Source organism: Pezoporus wallicus, unplaced genomic scaffold (genome assembly GCF_028554395.1).
Source record: "Pezoporus wallicus isolate ANWC-B61680 ecotype Strahan unplaced genomic scaffold, APGP_CSIRO_Pwel_v1 contig_5785, whole genome shotgun sequence".
Taxonomy (NCBI): Eukaryota; Metazoa; Chordata; class Aves; order Psittaciformes; family Psittacidae; genus Pezoporus; species Pezoporus wallicus.
The window spans coordinates 6,561,394-6,576,606 of record NW_026641150.1 but is presented as its reverse complement, the minus strand read 5'-3'; the positions used below and the strand labels follow the sequence as shown (position 1 = coordinate 6,576,606).

The window sequence follows — 15,213 nt, the reverse complement described above, 5'->3', positions numbered from 1 at the left end:
ATTAACTCAGTTACAGTACAATGTGGCACACAGGAAACCAGAATCATGACATAGAAAGAAAAAGCAATCATTCAGTTCTGACAATCTGAAATGCTTTAACATTTTTTGTTTCCACTACAGAATTGTCAGTAACTTTGTGAGTTTCTGTACCTGTAAATCAAGATACTCTAAACCATTCCTTTCCCTCCTCTTAAAACAGACAAGCCAGGAACTGCAGCAAGAAAAGCTAGCTTTCTAAATCTAAATGAAATTAGTAATAGTAGATCCACAGACAAATGTTGAACAATTTAATGTATCAGAATAAAATTCATCTATCAAAAGATAACTGGTCAGAAGACAGCTACCACCTTGCAATTAGCAATGCTATTCTAAGAGCTGAAACATTCAGAAATTCTTAACAGGTTGGGCACAAAAGCCAAGCCATTGCAGAAGTTTTATTATTGTTTTCACACATGCCAGTGGGTTGAGGTTGCTGATGCTCCTTGTTTCTTTTTGCCTTGACAACTGTGTTGAACAAGCTGCTTCAGAGAACATATTCTGTCTAATTTGTACTCCTTGCAAACAACTCGGGATCAAAGCTTCACCATGCTCCCATGTTGCTGCAAATTAACAACAACCTTGTAAGTCAAATGTGATCCCATCACATTTATTTTATTCAAATCTCCCTCCAAGAGTACCTCTACAGTTCGCCTTTAGGGGCTGTACAACTAAATATGAGGGCTGTTTATTTGAACAACTACTTTACTAGTAGTCTGTAACAGAAAAAAATATTTAGTTCAGCCCATTACTGAACTGAGAAAAATCTAATGTATCTGTGGGCTACAATAGCAACATTTATGCTTAATAGGCACAGGAAACTTAAATTCCTTTTTCAGCATAAGATAGTAAAATTATATATTGCCACAAGTAAAAACAGGGTTTCTGTTGTTTACTGTTGGATAGATGGGTGTCACATCTGTGGGAAGCATCCACAGGAATAGACAGAAAACTGCATGAAAGCCAAGGAGACAACCAGAAAAGCAGCTGGAAGCACAGCTCTAAAATACTGTAGAGTAATTGCTTTTTAGGTAGAGACTAGCTGCAATAAAGCCTTGCACTCTGAGCAAGGAAACCACTTTCTATTCACTTTCTGTCATGTTCAGCAAAAGAGAACACAGTGCATTATAAACAAAACTAAATTATAGACTTATTGGTGTCTCATCTTAAAAAGAAACAATTTATAGGATTCTAATCCTAAAGATTGTATCAATAATGAAAAAAACCTTCTTTTAATCCAGACAGCAAATAGCAAATAAAGTTGTGATTACACACCAGGAATAAGGTTACTGAATAAAATACTAGTCTAAACCATGGAAGTGAGGAGGTGGAAAACAAAAAGGATAATTACACTTGAAAATAAAAGCAAGTCCCTTTTTGAGACTTTTTTCTAACACGGTATTGTCATGGTTTCTAGCTATAGAAATGGCAGTGGACATTAACAACAAAAGCTTAAGTGAATCTGCTAAAATACAGGCAAACATTTTACATGTTTTAAGGGATCAAATTTTCTGATAAGAGGGCAGCTCTCACATATCCCATGCAAACATCAGTATTATTTAGTAATGAAATGCATTGGCACATCCCTCTGGCCACAAAAGGAGATAAACTTGGCCACAAAAACACCTAGTACAACTTAGGTTAGACAGGACTTCTAGGGGTCATCTAGTCTAACCCTCTCCTCCAAACTGATTTCAAGAAGATAGCTACTTCAAAGTTAGACCATTCCTGCCAGCTGCAGGTCTTCCCTATCTAAGACTTATTTTGAGTGTCATATTAACTTTAAAACCCAGTGTAAGTAACTCTTTTTGTGCTAGCCCAAATCTCTGTTGGTACCAAATGTAGTATTGGTGTCTTTTACTTGCCACTGCTGATTCAACTTGCTCTTGAAAATGCCTGCGTGGAAGTTCTTCACCCCTCCCTTCAATCTACTTCAGTACGTAACTACACTTACCATTAAAAAAAAAAACACCTCTTTCCACTACCTAGCCTTGTTCTCTCTTTCCGTTTCAGTCCTTTATATCCTGTTATTCAGTGTGGCTACAAAATGAATATGGGTTGTTTTTGGTTTTTTCCCCTAAAGAACTTTAAAAACATTTGAAACTAATCTCCCTGTCTCTCTCCTCACACCTTTCCTTCAAGCTAAGGAACGTCAGGACATGATCCTTCCTTACAGTGTAGATTTTTTAGATCTTTGATCACTCTTGCTCCTTTGAACCCTAGCTAATAAATCTATTTCCTTAGTGGACCATCTAGAAGCGAACACAATGTCAGCAGAGCAGAAAGACTCCCTATGGCTGGAGTAGCTGACTTCTTACTTCCTTAGCACCCTTTTCTGCTCAATTTCTGCTTTCTGCAATAACATGGTGACTCACGCTTAGCATTTGATTTACAGTAAACTGCCATTTCTAACTAGCATCCTAACACCAAATTTCTTCTTCCCTGTACTTTATGTATACGTGTTGGTTTTGTTTTGTTTTGTTTTTCCCCACTTTAGTGCGCCCGATGTCCTATCTGGGGCATTTTAAACTACCTTCAACCCTCCATTCACCTCCCTTCTGGACTAGGTCTCCAACTTTCGCAAGTCTCTTGCCTGCCTTCTCTGCTCCTCCAGAATGGTGCTGTTTGAAATCTAGCAAGAAATTGCTCCCTTCTATCACCCAGATTCACTAAGGAAAATACCAACCACCACAACCAGGACATTGCGAAGACCCCCTTACTCACTGTTAAAAATATGACTATGTATCTATTGTAACTACTCTAGGAAGGCAGTTACTAGCAAAAAGATAAATACACTCTGGTTTACAATCTATTGCAAAGGTTTCTTAGTGGATACATGTATTTCTTACAGTAGGGAATAAGCAGTTGTCTTGGATGCAATTTTCTTTCCTAGGTTGGCTACATCACTTACAGGTTAGCCTCTGCACGGCAGCAGCAACCAGCATTTTGCGGTAGTCATGCAAGCATAGATTCAGGCTGAAGTAGTATTAAGAGAAGCCACACTGAGCAAAAGTATTACCTTTCCTCAACAACGTGAGCTCCACAATCAAGAGCAGTCCCTCAAGATGTCGGCCAAGTCTGGTCACATTAAACACTGGTAGCAACCAAGCTTTAGACTCCCATAAACTGTCAAGCTAACCTAGTTAGCAAGTTACAGAAAAAGGGGACAAGGCAGGGCTGCTAAAACAACTTTGGTTGCGATCCTTTCCACTGCAGCCCACCAAATCACTGGTGTCAGAGAAGTTCCACTGCAACGGGCACAAGACAGACACAAAGATACCAGACCTAAAAACTGCCCACGTGAATAGCTGGGATATATAATACCTCTTCTGCTCAATTCACTTGGGATAGCGTGCTCATTACCTGCACAGGACCCTCTGTAACTATTCCAAACCTACACTCCTGATTGGCTTTAATGAAATTCCACTCCTACTTTTAATATCAATCAGATGGATGCCAATTTGTCAGTTTTGGAAATGAAGCTTAAACAGTATTTTAGATAAAGACTAAAGTAATGTTTCTGTGCTGGTATTAAAAAGAAAAAGGAAACTCCTACTTCCTTTAATTTCAGCTCCTGGAAGATCTGCAACAGAATTTCCAAAGGAAATCATGCTTCCCTCCTGTTTAACAGAAAAGAAAAAAAAACAAACAAAAAAGACACAAACAACCAAACAAACAAAAAAAAACGAAAAAAAAACCAACCACCTTTCTTCTGCAAACAAACTGGCATAACATAAGCTGCTATATGTACTTTCTACTTTAGCATCCCACACCAGCTCCTCCCTTCCTCTGTCTCCACTATTCCCAGCTTGTAGCCCATTTAACTTTTTTTGTTGGCTGGTCTTAATTCCTATCAGTGGGAAATCGGCACATAACTATGAAAATCAGAACATGCAGCCAGAGGACTGCAATTAACATTTATGTTTTTAAAGGGAATATTTGCATAACCACTGTCAGGGAGGGAATTAATATCTATATCTATCTATCTGTATATCTCCTGTCTTCCTTGCCCTGTTTCCTCCATTGTTATCCTAAACACTTCCTCCAGGAGAAGGAGGAGAACCACCTCCTGGATTTTCCACCACTGGCTGAAGCTTTTTGGTTTAGTCTCAGGTTTTCTTATGCTTGTTATTGAGTGTAGATATTTTTCAGCACTTATGACTATCAGGGCTGAGAAACAGCATGGGACTTCTAATTTTATGAAAGCAGCCAGAGGAGAAGAAAAGACAACAGTTTTATTTTACAGCCCACATAATTTTCCTTCCAAATAAGAGAAAACGTCATGCCTAACACAAAACAGTAGCTCTAACCATCATTACTTAAATATGAGTGAATATTCAGCAAACTATGAAGCTAGTTAAGTATCTCAAAAGTTAAAGTCCTCTTGCAGGTCCTTCCTTGTCAGTTTAAACCAGTATACCAAAAGAAGTCATCCTCATACAGTGAAAAGATCCTATAGTTACACCATCACCCTAGGATGAACTGAAAACTGTAATTTTTTTCAACTAATTCCTCATCACTAAACCAAAATATGTTTTAGATGGGAAAAAGATGATATACACGACTAGTTTCAGCTTGCTCTGAAAACTACATAGCTTAGACAATCTCAAAGGCTTAAGCTGCATCAGATTTTCACAATACATACTCCATATGTTTCCTCACCACTTCAAGTAACCAAATGCCTTCTAAAAATGATGCAAGACACTGCCAACCACTATCTTTCACCAAGAACAAAGTAACATACACTCAACACAAAAAAAAAAAAAGTGTGTAGAATTGTTAAGAATCAGAGCAGAACTTTAACAGGGGAAGCAAATTAATGAGGTTAATGAATGCTTTGCTGAGGAATTTCATAGTACCACACCTTCCCTAATTCAGTAAAGTCATTTACCTTCCTTTCCATGCTGGTAACAGGCATCAGGAAGTTTGCTGACCTAAGAAGAGTATGCTCTGTGGTGCTCAAGAGCCTTATGCTCTTCCTGGAACATTATTTACTCAGGCCGCTAGTCACATTAAAGATCAAAGCATCAAGACTATGCTCTCTACAGAGCATGCAACAGCTTTGACGTAATTTTTGTGGCTGGTGTAATAGGTATATCGTGCTGTTTTGTATTGCTTAGATCTTCCTAAGAGAAGTGCCTTAAGGATAAAAAAAATACTGCATTGCAGTGGTGCACAAATGAGGTGGTGAAGATCTGTGCCTCCGAGCAGGTTTGTAGTACCAGAAAGCATTATTTAGTCAAAGGAGGTAGAGTTAAGCATAAAGTTAGCACTTGCGTAAGAGCTCAGTCTTTGGAGCCATACAAGGACAACTTACACCAAACTGACTGTGAATTCACAGTGACTGCAGATCTTTTAAAAGTGGTCCTTCTGTGCACCGAAGTAATTTTGGCAAGATTTGATTTCTAACATCTACTTCCTTTGTGCTAACCATAGCACATTTTTAACTCCTAGCAAGCAGTCTCACCCACGACTCTTGCACATAGATCACACAGGAGAGGCCTTTCCCAGGTGTGTTCAGCACATGTACTGCTTCCTCACAACTCAAGTGCTTCTAGACATTACATGGGGTGCAGAAAGTGGCAAAGAATTATAACTGATTTTGAAAACTCTTTCCAAAGGCCAGAGGTATTTCAGTGAACCTTTTTCAAACTCAGTTTTAAAAGCACAACCACATAACTGACCATTTCATTCAAAGAGCAGCATCTGCTCTGTGAAAAGTTATTTACGTAATCAGATCATTAGGTAAGCTAAAGCCATGCTGTTTCCAGTGATGGCACTTCAGACAGAGTATTGCCTTCAGCTCCTGACAACTTTTCGAGACATCCTTAAGATGTCCCTGCAGAACAGTGATTTAAACGATTTTTAGCACTTTAAAACAGTACCAAAGTCTGTATCATTTTCAAGTATCTAAATCCTACCCTACATAGACTGGAACAAGGTGTATTTACCAGAAGACATGATCTACAAAAACATCCCATAATCCCAGTCTTATTGCTATTCTACAAACAATTCTGCATTTTAAGTGACAACTGTCCAAGTTCTTAGTTTCTCAAGTAAAATTAATCACTTGAATACTGGATTAGGGTTGTTAGAAACAAGGCACTATATTTCTGCTTTTAAAAAGCAAAATTTGTTCTACTTATCACTGAGAAGCCAGCCATTTGAGGATTTGCTTTTTCTTTAAAAAACTTTAATAGTATTGTCTTTCCAAGTGTTGATTTACTTTGCTGTCCAAAGACTGACAAATGGACAGCACTACAGGACTCTAGTGCATGCCATAGAAATGTAACAAATAACAAAAGATAATGGGCAGAGTATGTGACATCCCATAGCCTCTCAATGAATTGGAATGGCAAGTGCTGTATTTGCTTCTAATTGAGCCACTCAAAAATTTGTAATTAGAATGATATCAATGAATTAAGATACCATCTTGAAAGGCTTACTAAATACAAAATTATATCAAGCTGGAAAAAAATAATCTTAATAAACACATATCATCAGTTTCTTAATCTTTTCTATTGGTGCAGGAATGTCTCTAAAAACATGGTACAAAATGAACTCAGATCTGTTTTGGTTTTGTACAACCTGTACAAATTAATAAAATGATAACTATAAGTTAAAAAGTAAAATAAAACCCCCATTGTTTTATGTATAAATTTCTCCTGAAGCAATATCTTAAGATAAGTTATCCAGACTGCAGTCTCGTAACTGTGATTTATGATGAACACATTACTGATGTCTCGTGACACTGATTTTTATTTAACAAATTACCTATCCTAATGCTCACCAGCAAGACCTGGAAGAAGATAAATGCAGAACTTTCATACTACCATTAAGCATTGATTCTAAGCATTCAAATAGGAAAGAAATAAAAAGTGTTATAGAGCAGTCTGACCAACAACAGCTTTAATTGTGTAAGTGCTGTACATATTACTGCTCTCCAAATCACAGATTTCTGTTAATTTCTTTTAACAAAGACTTTTCTTGGTGTTCTGTTTTGACAAAAGAGAACAAGATTTGTAAATGACATATCAACAAAGAAAGAAAAGAAGAAAAAAAGACATTCCATAAACATGTATCTTTGCTGAAGTGAAAACAAAGTTCATGTGAGGTTCTTCAGCAAGAAATAAATCGGTAACATAAAGTGAAACTACGGAATGTGACGTTAGTCAAAATGAAGAAAATACTACTTACAGTGCTATTCAGATACCCTTTTCTTGTCAGTCTTTGGCACGTCTACACTTTTGTTTTCCAATGAAAAGATCTATATATTACCACAGCCTTGAGAACCTGACATTTTTTCCTGCTGCTTGCACTCAGAAGGCTAGCCTACCAACCAACTGCTACAGCAGAGATCACACCACAAAGCATCTGTTTCTCCTGCAAGTGCCCAATGGGGAAAGAAAAAAATCAAACCCAACAATAATTGGATACGCTACAGAACTCATCTGCTTCTTTTATACTGAAATAAGGGTTACAAGTTGCCTATGCTACAACAGACAATATTCCTGGAGAACCTCAGCTGCTTCTTATTGGACCTGAGGTACAACTGAAGATAGTATTCTCAGCAGAACAGTCAGAATAAACCATGTAGCAAGCTCACTAAAGACAGAATGTGTTTTAAAATTACTTGATCTTAGAAGGACATAGTCTACTATTTTTCAAAAGATCAGATGTTTATGAAGAAAAAAAAAACACAAAAAACCCAAATCCCTTTCTTCTCCTAAAGACCACTGCTGAACAAGTTTGTTTGCTTTACTAATGGACAAAACCAAAACATCTGACTTGCAGTTAACAGGCCTGACCCTCTGAAAAAATGTATTTACAAGCCTCACATGGAGTGCATTGACATAAACTAAGATATTTAAGAAGGTAAAAGTATATTACACACAAAAGATACTTTATTATTTAATGAGATTGCTCATGTTGTTATAATAGGTACATTTCCCACTACCTGGTCAATTTTCTCATTACTTTATTTCTTGTATCATGCTCTGACAAGAAATATTTTATATGTCAGTCAAAGACAGCAAAAAAAAGTCTTTCCACAATCTTGACTGGCAGTTTGCCACTGCCATCACTGAATCATCAGGGAAGAGAAAGCAGCACCAAAAATAACATTCTCCAGCCGGGTCCATTGGCCATATGTTACACGGAAATAAAATAAAAATAAAAAAATAATAAAAAAAGAAAAACAACAACCAGAGAACATGGGGTTTTTTGTTTGAGGGTTGTAATTTTTTTTTTCTCCAGGAACCAGGAAAAAAAATAAAAAAAAAAAAACAAAAAACAACAATAACAAAAAGAAAACCAACCCACCAAATTACAACTATTTAGCCTTGACCAAACCCTTCCTCCAAGGGCAGCATCTGATTTTCTTCTGGTATATTTTTTTTTTTCCTTTTTAAAATCACAGTGGCTCCAAGCTAATTTTCCTGAATCTATTAGTGGATGTTTATTCCTTGCCAAGGCAATATTTTTTGGAGCAGAGCTAGTCAACAAACAATTTACAGATTGCTAACATATAGCAGCAGTACCATACAGGCTCATGAAGGTCAATTTGGTTTTGGAGCCTTTTACTTACCTTTCCCATTTTGCCATGCAGTATACCAGGACAAACTGAGGAAAGTAGTGATGAAAACTAACACGGTGGCCACAGTTCCATTTCGGAGCCTCATCTCATTTCAGCATCACACTTGGTTATGTTCTATTAGAGATGAGGACCTATCTGTTGGGCTTGCTGCAATGAAGTCAGCTGAAGTCCATCAGCAGCAGTTGGCCAAAGCAACACAAAATGTAGCTCTCACATATCAGAGGTATCGTAAATCAATCCATTCCAATTTGTTGTAAGCTCTCTTATCGTTCTCATGAATTAAACTTGTCTTTTTTCTTCCAGTCCTGTTTAAAGGAAATAAAATTTTAACAGATTATGCCAAAAATATTGACAAGAGTCCCCATGTACCAAAATACAGTAACGAAATACTACTACACTCTCATTACTGTGCCTTACACGCACCTCCCCCGCACTGCCTCAGTCTTGGCTCAGAGAATAGAACTTGTTAGATTGATTTGTCCTCTTTCTGTAAAGACTGCTTGTATCTGGAAGAGCTGTATTTCACATGAATTTGCTTAGCAAAGGACAAACATACACATCACCAACATTACAAGTTTATCATAAAGTCAAGGCGGGAGGGATCACGTGCCACCTAGCAGGTAATGAACTGATACAAGAGTTGTTTTCAGGAAGCCAGCAACTCAAGGCCCCACTCCTAAACCCTCACATCAACAAAACTGCTCTGAAATCAGTGTGGCCTAATGTAACTGCAGCAGCAGAACTGCCCCCAGCAAACTGAGAGACCAGTCATAAACAGCCTTTACAAACCTACATCACTCATCTTTCTCTGCTTAGTGTAAACGTGTTTGATCCATCCACAACCATTTTTTCCCTAGCTTAGCTACATCTATGCACAGACTAGTCACACGCTCAGAGTGCTCAATCTATATCAACTGGCAAAAACCCAAAAGCCCCACAAAACACCATGGTATGACCATATCACTCCTCTATCTCTGTCACACAGGCACAAGAACAAAACAACAGAAATTACCTACAGTTCAGTTTCATCCCAGAGGAAGGTTTCATATCCTGGGATTAGAAAATCCTCAGCTGGCCAAACACAGCCAGCAGCTAACCACACTGTCCTAACTGCACAAGACAAAGCACAAGGAAATAAATTAACCAACTTTAAGAAGGGACGTGTGTAGATTTGTTTTTAAAGCACTACTTCATCCCTTACAGTAGTTCAAACATTAACATTTAATGTTCTTTTAAGGCACTACCAGATTTTACCGCACTATAAACTATATTTGATACAAATAATGCTACCCAGCAATAAATAACTTGCTCTGAATCTTCCTTGGAAGCAATCTCTGGCACTCTCTTGCCTGGGTGCATTTATAACAACAGAGAAAAATATATTTTGTATTATCCTTATGGTACCAAGAGATTCCAGTCAAATCTGAACTACCCTGCCCAAGCCTGTATCACAGCACATGCTACCTTTACCAAGGAGCTTGCAAAACAAGATATAACCAACAGGCATGATCAAGAAATTAACAGGAAAAAACAACAAAGTTGCAGACCTACAGGCTCTTGTGTTCAAATTGTGGTCACGACATCCAAGTTACAGAAAACATTTATCTTCAGACTGTGATTACCTCCCATATAATGCTACTAACAAGCTTTGTTTTGAGGAACTTTACACACAGATTGGCTTGTGGCTTTAAACATTAACTCAGAAATCACACAGCACCTATGAGGAAGGAAACAAATGCAAGAACACAGGAAGCAGACAAAGACGATGGCAAAATTCAGTAAGAAACAAAATAATGAGCAGGAACAGAAAGATCTGTGAAAAGTCTTATGACACAAGAAACCTGAATTCAATGAAATAAAAGATAAAGACAACTGAGAGACCTATAGAAAGTCAACACAGAGAGTATGGCATGCCAGTAAGCATCATCAGCACCAGCACTTTGAATAGGTGATGGACATGATAAAAAGCCAGAAGAGTAGCAATAGTAATCTGGTGATAAAAGTCTGGGTGAACTGTAGCAAGGAAAGGCAAAGATCTCAAAACCCCATGGTTTTATAAGGCCTGTCTACATAAATTTGGAAAGTTCAGGTGATTCCCAGACTAACAGAACAAACAGCTAGGATACCACTCAGGTCACTGACACTAACAGTTTAACACAGCTAAAGTGCCTCTGAAGCAAGGATGACTAAACCTTCATCTACCTTTACCATTATTCTAGCAGCAGTCAGATCTCTCTGGAGCAGGTCAGGTGTGCATGAAAGACCAGTCTGCAAGCTAGACAGATTATCCCATTGGGGCAAACAGACAGCTGGTCTGACATGCAAACAAGAGAGGGCAATCAGGAGAGCAAAAATATCATCTGATAATGCCAGGAAAATGAACCACCTCCCCCACTAGAAAACGCGGGCATCATTTTTACATTTGCTGCAATAAAATCAGGATGTTGTGATCAGGGCTTCTCACTGTGCAATTTGAATCCATAAAAAAAAAAAAAAAAATAAAAAATATACAGCATGAAAGAATTCAGAGGAAAAAAAAAGAAAAAAAAAAGAAAAAAGTAGCAACATGATTCAATTAGCAGCAAGTATGCACAAATTGTGTCAAATTAATAATTATCATGGGTTTGAGTTGGCTGGTTCTGCTTTTATCTTTCTCTTCTGGTCTTGTAACCACTCCTCTTAGCACAGGCACCAGCAGCTCAGCTACAGCTCAGCAATACTTAGACGATTATTCAAGCATTACACTGTATCAAACTGCATACATCAAGGCCACGCATGAACCAGAAGCGCTCCAGCTTTTAAAAATGCAGATAGTTAAACAAGCAGAAACCCATGTGTAGATGGACATAAATTATTTAACCCCCAGGTGGTCACTTTAGATTTGTTCAATAATTTATCACACAAACTAAACAAATTTAACTGAGGGGTAATCCAGTTTGAGCCAACGTTATGACAGGGAATAAGTAGATAGATTGAAGCCTATGAAACTTTCCAGCACCGTTGTGACCTGAACCTTTTCCCCTGCAGACTGACAGGAACAGTCCTGGTAGATGCTGACGACAACGGGTACCGAAGGTACCTGGCACCCCTCAGGTGCTGAGGGGCATTCTACTGAGGATTCAGAGGAATCCCATCTTAAATAAACCAAGAAGTTTCTGTATGCACCCAGACACTCCCAAAACACATACAAAGTATATTTCCAACCACAAATCAGAAAAAAAACGTTACACTTCAATGCCCCGGCAAAGGCTCTCCGCACAATTGCTGAAGGGTCGAATGGTGCAGAATCAGGGCATGAAGCGAGCCAGACTTCTGAGGGGATGAGGCCAGATCCCATCCTGCCGGGAGGTGCAAAAGCACCTACCGCGGCAGCGGCGTTGCGTTTAAAAGGTTGTTCTTCAAGGCATGGGAGAACGATTAAAAGACAAGAAGGAAAAGGTTGGTGGAGATCCGCTAAACAGGGGACTTTCCACCTTATTTCTACTGAAACGCTTCAGCAACCCCCCCCGTCACCCGCCGCCGTTAACGGCCGTCCCCTCCGGCTCGCCGGCGCCCTGTCATTTCGCAGCCGAAACGCCCCAAGCCCGGGGAACGGCGATCCGCTGCCTCCGCCGAAACCGTCCCGAGTTAGCCGGGACCTTCCTCTGTGTCTCACCGCCCCGGCCCTGGCTATTTAGTCTGAGAAGCGAAAGACCAAGCGGGGAGATAACGCACCGGCCGCGCCAGCTCTGCCAGGCAGCAGAGGGCGAGAGCTGAGGGAGACGGAGAGGAGGGAGAGCGCCGGTCCGCGGAGCTGCCTGGCGCATCGGAGCGTGGTGGCGAAGGGAAGGAAGAGGGACGGGAAACTGCAAACTCTGCCGAACCCCCGCGGGCTCCCTCTCCCGGGAAGCGAAGGAGGAAGGATGGAAAGAAGGGTCTCCCCGAGCGCACAAGAGGGAGAAGGAGGGGGAGCAGCGCCGCTCTTACCCTCCAACCGCCCGGAGCGCACCCTAAGCACAGGGCGAAGGGAGGGGGCGGCAGCAAGTCCTGCGAAGGACCCGCAAGGGCTCCCTACACCACCACTGCCACCAGGCAGGTGCATGCGAGCGCAGAAGGGTGCATACACGCAGATGGCGGAGCAGGACAGCCCCCAGCCTCCCGCCCGTCCTCCCTCCGGCGACACCGCAGAGACCGGCGGCGCTAGGAGGGAAACAGCCTCCGCCGCACACCCGCTCCAAAAGGTGGGAGAAACACCCGGCTCTGACCCCCCACAAGCACCCGAGCCGGCTGCAGCTGCCGGCTCTGAGCCGGGTCCGAAGGCGGCAGCGGGGGAGCAGGACCCACTGACCGCCGCTGCCATCCTCACCTGTGCGTGCGCTCCGGCAGGGGGAGCCGCGGGGCACGGGCGGCGGCGGGCGACTGTCTCGGCTCGCGCGGGGATCTCACTCCCCTCTCCCGGCCCCCCCCACCTCCCCTTCCTCCTCAGCGACGCACCCAACCCGCGCAACCGCACCCCCCACCCCCGGAGCGCCGTGGAACGGCACGGAGATACGCCCCGCCCACCGGCCCCGCGGGCAGCCTATGGGCGGCCGCGTCGGAGAGGGAGACTCATTGGCTGAGAGTCCTGTCGCTCTGTTCGGCCGCAGCTATAAATGGCTCTGTCTCGCGAGGCCTGCCTCAGAAGCTGTGGTGGGAGCTGGAGAGTATGGGCGTTGTCAGTGCTCATGGAAATCGTAGCGTCAACAGCGTTGGAAAAGACCTTTAAGATCATCAAGTCCAACCTTCATCCAAGGACTGCCAGGTCCATCACTAAACCATGTCACTGAGGGCCTCATCTAAATGGGTTTTTGAATGCTTCCAGGAGCAGTGATTCCACCACTGCCCTGGGCAGCCTGTTCCAGTGCCTGATGGCTCTCTGTGAAGAATTTTTCCCTAATACCCAGTCTAAACCTCCCCTGGCACAGCTTGAGGCTGTTACCTCTTGTCCTATTGCTTGTTACTTGGGAGGAGAGACCTACACCCACCTCACTACAACCTCCTTTCAGGTAGCTGTAGGGAGCCATAAGGTCCTTCCTGAGCCTTCTCCAGACTGGACACCCCCAGTTCCCTCAGCCATTCCTCATAAGACTTGTGCTTCATTCACTCCCTTCACCAGCTTTGTTGCCCTTTTCTGGATCATCAGCTCAGTATCTCTTACAGTGAGGGGCCCAGAACTGAACACGGGATTCTAGGTGCTTGTCTTGCCACAGCGTGTCTACTTATTAGGATGTGCTTTTAAGGGGTTATTGTTCTGAAAGACTCCTAAGAAAGGCTTAGCTGTCCCAGCACTTGGTTACTTGTTGCGTCATGGTAAGCTGCAGGAGGTCCATCCTGAATTTGTCCCTCCCTAGCCCGATGCATAAGGATTATGTCTGTCCTCCTGTAAAGAAGCTGAACTTGGCAGAAGATTTCTCAATCTGCCTCTCAGTGCCAAGCAAATCACATGCATTGGTGCCCCATGTGATGTGTGAGTTCACCAGTGACATGAAGTCACAGCCATGAATTCTACTGTTGAGTTCATACTGTGCTAATTATGTAGAGCTTGTAACAAGAACTGTTTCAGTTAAAAAGCAGCTTGTTGCTTCACACTGGTTAAATGAACCCTCTGTCCTTTGTACCATTCACGTGTTGCAATGCCATGTGTGCTGCCCAAGAGGCTGTTAAAACGGGTACAGCTTCAGAGGTGTGAAAACGAACTGGCTTTCCTCCAGAGGGTCATTATTTCTTCGTTGGGCAATCACTGAAAGAAATTAGTGACGGCTTTACTCTATGGGCTAATGATTTAGGGTTGTGGTGGTTCTATTCTGTAAATAATCCTCTCCCTTCAGTGGTTGGTTTCATGTGTTCCAGGAATTTAATGCATGTTTGGGAGGTCTGAAAGCTCCCATTAAAATCAGTCAAACAGCACCCTCAGCTTAGGTTAGGGTCCAGCCTACCTCAAAAGATCCATGCTTTTACCATATAGTGTTAGCTGTTTAGCGCTAGCTGTTTAGCAGTCTTCAATCCTTTTGACTGACTTGATTGCTTCCCCTTTTTTTACTCTCACCTAATTTCAACAGCCTATAGTACACATTTTTTCTCTCAGTTAAGGCTTTTACTGTAGATATAGTGGGATAGTTCCCTACTAGCACCTGAGGAAAAATCTTGCTAGTTGTTCTGTCTGAAGAGTGACCTTTAGCAAGCCTCCATAGCTTATTTTTATTTAATGCTTAAGCATGTTACAGTATTTTTACACATTAGGGTACCTGCACAGAAGCCTTCAGTGATTTTTGTGGCTTTCTCAAAGCTTGCAAAGAGGGGCCGCTGGTAACTCAGGCAGAGCACAAAAAAAGGAGTTTGCAAGGTCTTGATACACAGGCTGTTCTGTGGTTTTATTTGTTGAGCAGTGAGAATTTATTATGAAAATGTGCCTCAATCTTCCCTTTTGTAAGGAACTGGAATGAAGTGGATTTTTTACTGAAAAACAGATTTAGCACAATAACTTTCAGACAAAAAATAGTGCATGCATGTCCTCACGTGCAAACACACACACCTATAGCAGAATTTTCTATTGAGATCCCAAC

At 41.5% G+C, this 15,213-nt stretch overlaps 1 protein-coding gene across 2 annotated transcripts in view; it reads right to left on the bottom strand.

Annotated features, from left to right (window-relative positions):
- The window catches only part of MGAT4A (alpha-1,3-mannosyl-glycoprotein 4-beta-N-acetylglucosaminyltransferase A), an 80,003-nt gene extending 66,922 nt beyond the window's left edge, over positions 1–13,081 (bottom strand). Inside the window, exons 1-2 of one of the 2 annotated variants that reach the window (XM_057422215.1) lie at positions 12,978–13,081; positions 8,624–8,937 (exon numbers count right to left, since the gene is read on the bottom strand). In XM_057422215.1, coding sequence (XP_057278198.1) covers positions 8,624–8,717 — 94 coding nt within the window. In that variant the 5' untranslated portion in view covers positions 8,718–8,937; positions 12,978–13,081. The remainder of the gene's footprint in view (positions 1–8,623; positions 8,938–12,977) is intronic. The other variant, XM_057422216.1, reaches the window with a different exon arrangement.
- Between the last annotated feature and the right edge of the window lie 2,132 nt (positions 13,082–15,213).